Source organism: Lytechinus variegatus, chromosome 17 (genome assembly GCF_018143015.1).
Source record: "Lytechinus variegatus isolate NC3 chromosome 17, Lvar_3.0, whole genome shotgun sequence".
In the NCBI taxonomy this organism is placed as follows: Eukaryota; Metazoa; Echinodermata; class Echinoidea; order Temnopleuroida; family Toxopneustidae; genus Lytechinus; species Lytechinus variegatus.
Window position 1 is genome coordinate 652,450 of NC_054756.1, and position 12,328 is coordinate 664,777.

General features: G+C 37.4%; 1 protein-coding gene across 4 annotated transcripts in view; it reads right to left on the reverse strand.

Annotated features, from left to right (window-relative positions):
• Positions 1-12,328, reverse strand: part of LOC121431041 (zinc finger protein 493-like) — a 57,287-nt gene that overhangs the window by 4,104 nt on the left and 40,855 nt on the right. For 2 of the 4 annotated variants that reach the window (XM_041628509.1, XM_041628508.1), the window contains exon 8: positions 7,008-7,346. In XM_041628509.1, coding sequence (XP_041484443.1) covers positions 7,008-7,346 — 339 coding nt within the window. Of the gene's footprint in view, positions 1-4,643; positions 7,347-12,328 lie in introns of those variants that run through there. The other 2 variants (XR_005972094.1, XM_041628507.1) reach the window with 2 other exon arrangements.

The window sequence follows — 12,328 nt, forward strand, 5'->3', positions numbered from 1 at the left end:
TTACTCACTGTCTCTCATTCATTTTCCCACTGTCTCTCATTCATTTTCCCACTGTCTCTCATTCATTTTCCCACTGTCTCTCATTCATTTTCCCCACTGTCTCTCATTCATTTTCCCACTGTCTCTCCCTCATTCTGCTCACTGTCTCTCATTCATTTTCCCACTGTCTCTCATTCATTTTCCCACTGTCTCTCATTCATTTTCCAACTGTCTCTCATTCATTTTCCCACTGTCTCTCATTCATTTTCCAACTGTCTCTCATTCATTTTCCCACTGTCTCTCATTCATTTTCCAACTGTCTCTCATTCATTTTCCCACTGTCTCTCATTCATTTTCCAACTGTCTCTCATTCATTTTCCCACTGTCTCTCATTCATTTTCCAACTGTCTCTCATTCATTTTCCCACTGTCTCTCATTCATTTTCCAACTGTCTCTCATTAATTTTCCCCACTGTCTCTCATTCATTTTCCCACTGTCTCTCATTCATTTTCCCACTGTCTCTCATTCATTTTCCAACTGTCTCTCATTCATTTTCCCACTGTCTCTCATTCATTTTCCAACTGTCTCTCATTCATTTTCCCACTGTCTCTCATTCATTTTCCAACTGTCTCTCATTCATTTTCCCACTGTCTCTCATTCATTTTCCCACTGTCTCTCATTCATTTTCCCACTGTCTCTCATTCATTTTCCAGCTTTCTCTCATAAATTTTCCCACTGTCTCTCATTCATTCTGCTCACTGTCTCTCATTCATTTTCCCACTGTCTCTCATTCATTTTGCTTACTGTCTCTCATTCATTTTCTCACTGTCCGTCATTCATTTTCCCCACCGTCTCTCATTAATTTTCCCCACTGTCTCTCATTCATTTCCCGCTTTCTCTCATTCATTTTCCCACTGTCTCTCATTCATTTTCCCACTGTCTCTCATTCATTTTCCCACTGTCTCTCATTCATTTTTCCCACTGTCTCTCATTCATTTTCCCCACTGTCTCTCATTCATTTTGCTTACTGTCTCTCATTCATTTTCTCACTGTCCGTCATTCATTTCCCCACCGTCTCTCATTAATTTTCCCCACTGTCTCTCATTCATTTTCCCGCTTTCTCTCATTCATTTTCCCACTGTCTCTCATTCATTTTCCCACTGTCTCTCATTCATTTTCCCGCTGTCTCTCATTCATTTTTCCCACTGTCTCTCATTCATTTTCCCCACTGTCTCTCATTCATTTTCCCCACTGTCTCTCATTCATTTTCCCACTGTCTCTCATTCATTTTGCTTACTGTCTCTCATTCATTTTCTCACTGTCCGTCATTCATTTTCCCCACCGTCTCTCATTAATTTTCCCCACTGTCTCTCATTCATTTCCCGCTTTCTCTCATTCATTTTCCCACTGTCTCTCATTCATTTTCCCACTGTCTCTCATTCATTTTCCCGCTGTCTCTCATTCATTTTTCCCACTGTCTCTCATTCATTTTCCCACTGTCTCTCATTCATTTTCCCACTGTCTCTCATTCATTCTGCTCACTGTCTCTCATTCATTTTCCCCACTGTCTCTCATTCATTTTCCCACTGTCTCTCATTCATTTTCCCACTGTCTCTCATTCATTTTGCTTACTGTCTCTCATTCATTTTCCCACTGTCTCTCATTCATTTTCCCACTGTCTCTCATTCATTTTCCCCACTGTCTCTCATTCATTTTCTAACTGTCTCTCATTCATTTTCCCCCTGTCTCTCATCCATTTTCCCGCTGTCTCATTCATTTTCCCACTGTCTCTCATTCATTTTCCCCACTGTCTCTCATTCATTTTCCCACTGTCTCTCATTCATTTTCCCACTGTCTCTCATTCATTTTCCAACTGTCTCTCATTCATTTTCCCACTGTCTCTCATTCATTTTCCAACTGTCTCTCATTCATTTTCCCACTGTCTCTCATTCATTTTCCAACTGTCTCTCATTCATTTTCCCACTGTCTCTCATTCATTTTCCAGCTTTCTCTCATAAATTTTCCCACTGTCTCTCATTCATTCTGCTCACTGTCTCTCATTCATTTTCCCCACTGTCTCTCATTTATTTTGCTTACTGTCTCTCATTCATTTACCCATTGTTTCTCATTTATTTTCCCACTGTCTCTCATTCATTTTCCCCACTGTCTGTCATTCATTTTCTCACTGTCTCTCATTCATTTTCCCCCTGTCTCTCATTCATTTTCCCGCTGTCTCTCATTCATTTTCCCACTGTCTCTCATTCATTTTCCCCACTGTCTCTCATTCATTTTCCCACTGTCTCTCATTTATTTTCCCACTGTCTCTCATTCATTTTCCAACTGTCTCTCATTCATTTTCCCACTGTCTCTCATTCATTTTCCAACTGTCTCTCATTCATTTTCCCACTGTCTCTCATTCATTTTCCAACTGTCTCTCATTCATTTTCCCACTGTCTCTCATTCATTTTCTCACTGTCACTCATTCATTTTCCCACTGTCTCTCATTCATTTTCCCCACTGTCTCTCATTAATTTTCCCCACTGTCTCTCATTTATTTTCCCCACTGTCTCTCATTCATTTTCCCCACTGTCTCTCATTCATTTTCCCCCTGTCTCTCATTCATTTTACTGCTGTTTCTCATTCATTTTCCCACTGTCTCTCATTCATTTTGCTTACTGTCTCTCATTCATTTTCCCACTGTCTCTCATTCATTTTCCCACTGTCTCTCATTCATTTTCCCCACTGTCTCTCATTCATTTTCCAACTGTCTCTCATTCATTTTCCCCCTGTCTCTCATTCATTTTCCCCAGTCTTTCATTCATTCTCCCACTGTCTCTCATTCATTTTCTCACTGTCTCTCATTCATTTTCCCACTGTCTCTCATTCATTTTCCCACTGTCTCTCATTCATTTTCCCCACTGTCTCTCATTAATTTTCCCCACTGTCTCTCATTCATTTTCCCACTGTCTCTCATTCATTTTCCCACTGTCTCTCATTCATTTTCCCCACTGTCTCTCATTCATTTTCCCCACTGTCTCTCATTCATTTTCCCCCTGTCTCTCATTCATTTTCCTACTGTCTCTCATTCATTTTCCCACTGTCTCTCATTCATTTTGCTCACTGTCTCTCATTCATTTCCCCACTGTCTCTCATTCATTTTCCCACTGTCTCTCATTCATTTTCCCCACTGTCTCTCATTCATTTTCCAACTGTCTCTCATTCATTTTCCCCACTGTCTCTCATTCATTTTCCCACTGTCTCTCATTCATTTCCCCACTGTCTCTCATTCATTTTCCTGCTGTCTCTCATTCATTCTCCCCACTGTTTCTCTTATTTTTCCCACTCTCCCCCTCTCTCATTAATCCCAGTCTGTCTCACTCATTTTATCACCCCCCCCCCTGTCTTTCACTCTCACTTCCTTTAGACATCTTGCTGTGCTTAGCTCATATATGATTGAGCAAACTTTCATTTAAAAAACAACCACAGTCCAATTAACATTGTATATGCGCAAATGTACTATCATATTTATTTCTGACCCAATAAATGTAATAACATTTCTATAATTGCCTGTTGACTGCATACTGAATACAATGTGTTCTATACATTTATCCCTTTTATTTGGATTTCACTCTGTAATGATTATTGTTTCAATGAATAGTGTCTTTGCTTCCGCTCCTTTCATATGCTTTTCACACCACTTTTTGTCCTTAACTCCTGGAAATTGGTGGGGCTAAGGGGGTGTCTTAGCCCCACCAATTTCCCGGGGTCAAGCTTAGCCCACTTTGATTTTGCACAATGTTTCAGCCAATTAGGCTAGCACGGTAAATAGTACGGCCTTATCTGATAAAATCATCACTATTCATGAGCTGTGGGATAGTCCAGGTAGAGGTATTAACTCCGGCTAAGCAAGGGTTAAGAAAGACAGAGTGAATTGAAAAAAAGATAGTATGGGGTTAAGGAAATGCAGTGTGAAAAGCATATCAGTTGGCAGTCTGTTCAAATACTTCCATTTCACTGGAAAATGACTTCACATGAAGTTCTTAACCATCTGGTAAAAAGCTTTAACTTGTGACATCTTGCAGAATAGCAAATGTGAAGAACATCTAATAAAGGACAAGTCCACCCCAGCAAAAACTTGATTTGAATAAAAAGAGAAAAATTCAACAAGCATAACACTGAAAATTTCATCAAAATCGGATGTAAAATAAGAAATTTATGACATTTGACAAGTTTCGCTTTATTTAACAAAACAGTTTATATGAACGAGCCAGTTACATCTAAATGAGAGAGTGGATGATGTCACTCACTCACTATTTCTTTTGTTTTTTATTGTTTGAAATATGAAATATTTTGATTTTCTCGTCATTGTCATGTGAAATGAAGTTTCATTCCTCCCTGAACATGTGGAATTCGATTATTTTAACATTTTGTACTTCAGGCAAGGAGGTCCTTATCATCAAATTCGTAAAAAATGAAATATTGTATAAATTCAAACAATAAAAAACAAAAGAAATAGTGAGTGACATCATCGACTCTCTCATTTGGATGTAACTGGCTCGTTCATAAAACTATTTTGTCAAAAATAAGTGAAAATTTTGAAATGTCATAACTTGTCTTATTTTACATTTTGATGAAATCTTCAGCATTGTTCTTGTCTGATTTTCCTCTATTGATTCAAATCAACATTTTTCTGAGGTGGACTTGACCTTTAAACATCCCACAATTTCAATTGAAATTCTATACAGATATTGTATAACCTTTTCATCTTCAATGGAATGAATAGTATATGAGATTTGTTCTCTCTACCGAAAGCATATACAAGTAACGCCAATAATAAAAAAATTCCCAAAAGTGAGAGCATCTCCTATGGGTGGTGCAATGGGCATGGGTTTGTTTTTTTCCATACTGGCCATAAATGAGTAATAATCAATCGTTGTTCTTAATATCAATTGGTATTACAAGAGAGCACTAGTTTCATTAAATGCCTTACAAAATTGAGGCTTTCCACCTACAAGGGTTCGTTTCATGAGTTGTTACAGCAGTAATTTGACGAAATGCCTTACCACACTGATCATAAATGTATGGCTTCTCACCTGTGTGGATTTGTTACAGAGCACCATTTTGATTAAATGCCTTACCAAATGAAGGCTCCAAACCTTTTTGGACTTGTTTCATATGTTTAGTTAGATAACCAATAACACGAAATCCCTTACCACATTTCTAACAAATGTGTGGCTTCTCACCTGTATGGATTCTATAATGTACTTTCAATTCTCTTTGAAAATTAAAGGTCTTGCCACAATCATCACATTTGTAAGGCTTCTCATTGAGATGGATTCGTTTGTGACTCGTCAAATAATGTATAATAGAAAATGCTTTACCACACTGATCACATACATAGGGCTTTTCATCGGTATGGGTTAGTACATGTTTTTTGAGATTTTGTCTTTGACTAAAGGCCTTACCACACTGATCACAAATAAAGCGCTTCTCACGTGTATGGATTTTTTTATGTCTTTTTAGAACCCGTTTACAATGAAATGCTTTGCCACACTGATCACATGCATAGGGTGTCTCACCTGTGTGGATAAGTTTATGACAGCTAAAACCCTGTTTACTACGAAATTCCTTACCACACTGATCACAAACATATGGATTCTTACCTGTATGGATCAGTTTATGCTTTTCTAACATGGGACGATCAATAAATGCCTTACCACATTCTTCACATTCAAAAGTCCTTTCACCTGTGTGGATTCTAGTGTGTTTTTTAAATGCAGTACCACAACTATAGGCCTTACCACACTGATCACAAAGAAAGGGCTTCTCACCTGTATGGATTTGTTTATGATCTTTTAGAACCCATTTACAACGAAATGCTTTGCCACAATGATCACACGCGTATGGTGTCTCACCCGTGTGGATAAGTTTATGAGTTCTTAAAGCCTGTTTTCTACGAAATTCCATACCACACTGATCACAATTATATGGCTTCTCATCTGTATGGATCTGTTTATGCTTTTTTAAAGCGCAACTGTCAATAAATGCCTTACCACATTCTTCACATTTAAAAGGCCTTTCACTTGTGTGGATTCTAGTGTGTTTTTTAAATGCCTTACCACAACTAAACGCTTTACCACACTGATCACATACATACGGCTTTTCATCCATATGGGTTAGTTTATGATATTTGAGAGTTTGTTTTTTACTAAAGGCCTTACCACACTGATCACAAATATAGGGTTTCTCACCTGTATGGATTTGTTCATGTATTTTTAAATGACTAGCACCCCTAAATGCCTTTCCACATTTTTTACATTCAAAAGGCCTTTCACCTGTGTGGATTCTAGTGTGTATTTTAAATGTAGAACTACAAACAAAGGCCTTACCACACTGAACACATACATAAGGCTTTTCACCTGAATGCATTAGTTTATGTTTTTTTAAATAACTAGCATCCCTAAATGCCTTACCACATTCTTCACATTCAAAAGGCCTTTCACCTGTGTGGATTCTAGTATGTTTTTTTAATGCAGTACCAGAAATAAAGCCCTTTCCACATTGGTCACATTCATAAGGCTTCTTCTCAGTATGAACTAGTTTATGATATGTTAAGGAACTTCTACTCGTAAATGCCTTACCACACTGATCACATTCATAAGGTTTTTCACCTGTGTGAGTTCGTTTATGATTTGTGAGGGAACTTTTTTGATTAAATGTCTTACCACATTCATCACATGCATAAGGTTTTTCACCTGTATGAGTTCGTTTATGTAATTTGAGTGTCCATTTTTCATTAAATGCTTTACCACATTCATCACATGCATAAGGTTTTTCACCTGTATGAGTTCGTTTATGGACTTTGAGTTTACTTCTTGCACTAAATGCCTTACCACATTCATCACAGGCATAAGGCTTTTCTTGTGTTTTCATTTTTTTATGACCTTTTGAAGAACTGTTATTACTTGATGCCTTATGATAAGGTTTTTTGCCCCGATGGATTCGTTTGTGTTTTGTGAGCCTCTTACCATGACTAAAAGCCTTACTGCATATGTTCACTTTACAGGGCTGGTTACGTCTTCGGACTTGCTTGCGTCTTACAAGGTACCTTAATTCATGTGATGTAGTCTGTGGCATATTGTGGTTTGGTGTTTCTGATTTCAAAGTTCTGATGTCATCAACCTCATGTTCATTAATATTGTCAGAGGTTTCCTGTATTGCTCCACTATATTTTAGAATGTCTCCCCTTGATCCAACTTCTAATATGAAAACGCCGGACAACCCATGTTTGTACTTGAGATGCCTTGCTAAGACAAGAGGAATGGCATAGAGTGATCCACAATACTTGCATCTATAGATTCCAGAATCTATTGCCAAAGAAACAAAATAAAAATGATACAAGGGTAATCTCAGTGAGATGTCAATCATAATATTGTATGTCATGCCTTATGTAAAATGTTGATAATGATGTCATATTTAGAATCATCATAAGTAGACCTGGGACAAATGTCAATTTAACCATTTGATTAGTTCCTGAAAAAACAATTGAATCATTCATTGTTCGTTAGAAATAACATTTTCTAAGCCAATAGTTGACCTACTTGTGAAGACCTTCCGAATAGGGTTTTTCAATTATTGATCATCTGATCTAGGGTAGAGTACTATCTGTTCCTTAAAAATTAAAGTGAGCCTTTTATTCCCCCTTCTCTTTGATTTCTATTTCAAAAGAAGCTATATGAAATGAGATTAAAACTTTCACTTTATTGTTCCATTGAAAAATCTATCCCAAATCAATGCTTGTATTATGCATCCCTCCAAGTGCAACAACACCCCTGCATACAAATAAATCAGCCTAGTCTTGGGCCCAATTTACATCTCTGTAAACAAATCTTTCATGAAGCATTCTTTGAGACAGACATGCATGTGATGCCTTTTACTTATTGTAAAATTTCATTCATTGCCCACACTATGCCCCAACCAACACCTGTGCCGTGGTACTGCCAACATTGTTCAAAATGTAATGCAAAATATTTTTCATTTGAATTACCTATCAGAATTACAATTTCTGATCATTTGAACCTATAACTGGGTCTGTTTTGGGAGATACGTCGACATCTAGAATTAGGTGATGGCGCGTGTTGGAATGTTATTTTGATAGTGTGAAGGAGAGGCTGGGACTAAAAGTGATTGCATTGTTTTGAAACATGAAAGAATTCCCACCGCTATATTTCTCTCTCTCATTCGCACCATGCTCACACACACCCACACACCCGCACACCCAGATGGGGGAGGAATTCTGGAATCACCACCTTAATGGGAATGCACGTGGCTTCTTCTTTGTCTCCTAGAAGTTTCATTGGCCATTGAATGTCCAACTCCAATCACATATTGGCTCAAGTCAGCTCCTTGTGTGTGTGTGTGTACTTTCTGTTTTAAGCACACAGACATGAAACCATAGAGTTATTATACACAACGAGGAAATGGAAGGCCGGGTGGGATTAAAATGTTCGGACCTCTTTCAAGTTGGTGTTAAAGTGAATGCGATACAATCATTATTCATTTTTGACAAATTACTTGTATATCGGTAACATCTTTTTCTAAAGCTGTATCAAATACTTAACAAGTGGAATGCCTCTGGCCGTCTCACCTGCATCACGCGGTTCAATATAGCAGCAGTGCTGATTTTGAATACTACTCTAACTCGCACAAGATGTTCAGTGATACATGGTTACTCTTATGTCCACTTTTTATGAACTAGACCAATAAACTTACAGAGATATGATGGTTACTCAACAAAAAAACCCAACATGGCCAAAGTTCATTGACCTTACATGACCTTTGACCTTGATCATGTGACCTGAAACTCGAACAGGATGTTCAGTGATACTTGATTACTCTTATGTACAAGTTTCATGAATCAGATCCACAAACTTTCAAAGTTATGATGGTAATTCAACAGATACACCCAATTCGGCCAAAGTTCATTGACCTTTGACCTTGGTCATGTGACCTGAAATGCGCACAGGATGTTCAGTGATACTTGATTATTCTAATGTCCAAGTTTAATGAACTAGACCAATAAACTTTCAAAGTTATGATGGTAATTCAACAGATACCCCCGATTCGGCCAAAGTTCATTGACCCTAATTGACCTTTGACCTTAATCATGACACCTGAAACTTGCACAAAACGTTCAGTGATGCTTGATTACTATTATGTCCAAGTTTCATGAATCAGATCCATAAACTTTCAAAGTTATGATGGGAATTCAACAGATATCCGCAATTCGGCCAAAGTTCATTGACCCTAAATGACCTTTGACCTTGGTCATGTGATGTGAAACTCATGCAGGATGTTCAGTGATAATTGATTAACCTTATGTCCAAGTTTCATGAACTAGGTCCATATATTTTCTAAGTTATGATGACATTTCAAAAACTTAACCTCAGGTTAAGATTTCGATGTTGGTTCCTCCAACATGGTCTAAGTTCATTGACCCTAAATGACCTTTGACCTTGGTCATGTGACACGAAACTCTAATAGGATGTTCAGTAATACTTGATTAACCTTATGGCCAAGTTTCATGAACTAGGTCCATATACTTTCTAAGTTATGATGTCATTTCAAAAACTTAACCTCAGGTTAAGATTTGATGTTGACGCCGCCGCCGCCGCAAAAGCGGCGCCTATAGTCTCACTCTGCTTCGCAGGTGAGACAAAAACAAATGTTATCATTGCTATCTTGTCATTTTGTTACTACTTAAGAAACCCAATTGTCTAATCGGGATCTGCTGAACATTCGATTAGTGTAAATGGCAATCTATTCGAACCATTCGATCAATCGATGTTTACTCCCAAACCTAGTTGGGTGACTTCAGCAACCCCCTGAGGGGGTAGGCTTCGATGTGCCAGTACTTTCTTATATGTAGCAGATCTAGAGAAAATGCTACTTTTTCGTCTCCAAGTAGATTAATGCAATGAAATACATGTAGGATTGCTATAGCAGAAACACCTATTTGCCTAAATGGGGCTCCAAATGGACAAATTTTTCTATAATTTGGCAAAACACGAAATAGGGGTTGGGTGTCTTATAAATAGCAACCCCAGGGGGGGGGTAGGCTTCAATGTGACAGTACTAGTAGAAAGGCTACTTTACAGATTTTCATATCAAACACCCACTTTTTCTCACTGTTCATTCAATATTGCATATAATTTACTGATAAAGAATTTTTGAAAAAAGAGTTTTGTGCATAATAAAAAAAAGTACATTGGTATGATTGTTCATTATATGCATATTTAATCAAAATAATCAATTGGGATTATCATATTGTGCTTCATTAAAAAAAAATTCCTTATCATTCCTAATTCATTTTTTAATGCCCTTATTCGTCCTTTATTGAAAAAAATATCTTTAGATTGTGAATCACTCAAAAATTTCCAACCAGTTAGTAATCTTCCTTTTTTGTTAAAGATTCTTGAAAGGGTTGTCTTTTAAGAATCACAGATTATTTGTTAGAACATGATTTATTTGACCCATTTCAGTCTGCCTACCGACCTCATCACAGTATTGAGATGCTCCTCACAATGTTTCTAGTTTTAGTTCACAAAAAATGGACAGTGGATCTGTCACAGCAATGGTATTCCAAGATCTGTCGCCCACATTTGACACCGTAGACCACATCCTACTTATTAACACTCTGACTAGTTTAGGTGTTCCGGGCAAGGCCCTACAATGGCTGAAATCTTATCTCTCATTCCATTCAGTCAGTCCTCATAAATGGTGTTACCTCTTCATCTAGGTCACTGGTCTGCGGCGTCCCCCAGGGCTCTGTTGGAGGGCCCACTTTGTTTTCCATTTATTTTACAGGACTTCAAGATATTTTTAAATGACACTGTTCATAATCATTCATATGCAGATGATATACAGAATTTCGTATCATTTTCACCCAATCAAACTAGTGCCACACAGGCCCTGTGTAATCTTGAAAGATGCATAATGGACACTTGGTTGAGTCATATTCGTTACTTTTGAACCATCGTATATGTAAGTTTTTAGTTTTTGGCTCAAATTTGCAACTTAACAAATTCAACATTGATTCCATTTCTGTCTCAGGCAATGACATCCCCAAAGGTTGTCAAAATCATGTCGCAATCTTGGAGTTATTTTTGATTCTCACATGTCCATGTCAAACCAGATTACAAACATTTGCATATTAGTTTGTTATCAATTGTGCAATAAATTGGCTTCATAAGAAAATATCTCACTCACTCAGTATCAGAGAAACTGGTACATTCATTCATTTCTTCATAATTCGATTTTAGTAATAGCCTCCTTTAAAACTTACCAGATTCTCAACTTGGAAAATTGCAAAGGTTGCAAAATGCAGCTGCGTGTATTGTAACTCTATCTAGCAAGCGCAGCCACATCACCCCCATATTGAAAACTTTTCACTGGTTGCCCTGAAGGAAGGCATAATCTTTAAAATCCTTCTTTTGATATGGTCAATGGAACTTCCCCTAGTTACAATAAGTCTTTGATGCTTAATTACCAACCCAGGGACTCGGTTTTATAATTATGAGGGGAGCAATAAATAGCTCTCCTAGATCTTTTAAGGAGAGCGGTAGAGGAGCACTGCAAAAAGCTCTTCTTCAACATACAAGGGGAGCTTTTTGTCCAATTAACAAAACAGATGGAGGAAATGTATGTACTATAAAGTTACAATCAACAACCAAAGGAAGTATTTGTAATCGTTTTACAATGTTTTGTAATTAGATTGTGTGTTATCAAAACCTGTTTGAGTTTAGGTTTTAACTTTGGCTTAAAGTTAAGTCACTAACAATTTTTTTTTCAGGGGCTCCATTTTAAATTTTTTTGGCAAATTTCAGGGGCTACTTTTTGCATTTCGGGGGCTCTTTTTAGATGCTACTTTTTGTATTTTGAAGAATACCTGTTCACTTATTAATGAATTATTACTTTTTGTTCAATAATGTATGATTTTTTAAGTTATTTTTCATGCTTAGAATCTTGAATGTGGGTGTGTGTGGGTGGATGTGGGTGTGTGTGGGTGAGTGTGTGTGTGTGACTGTGAGTTGGACTTGGATATACCTGTTCACTTATTAATGAATTATTACTTTTTGTTCAATATTGTATGATTTTTAAAGTTATTTTTCATGCTTAGAATCTTGGATGTGGGTGTGTGTGGGTGGGTGTGGGTGAGTTGGACTTGGATATAAATGAATTCAATATCTAATTTCTACTCCATCTATTCCAGTACAATACCCTGTACTCAGCCATGTACATGTAATAAAGGCCCACATCCCCTAACTTTTCCTGAAGTTCTTTGAAAACG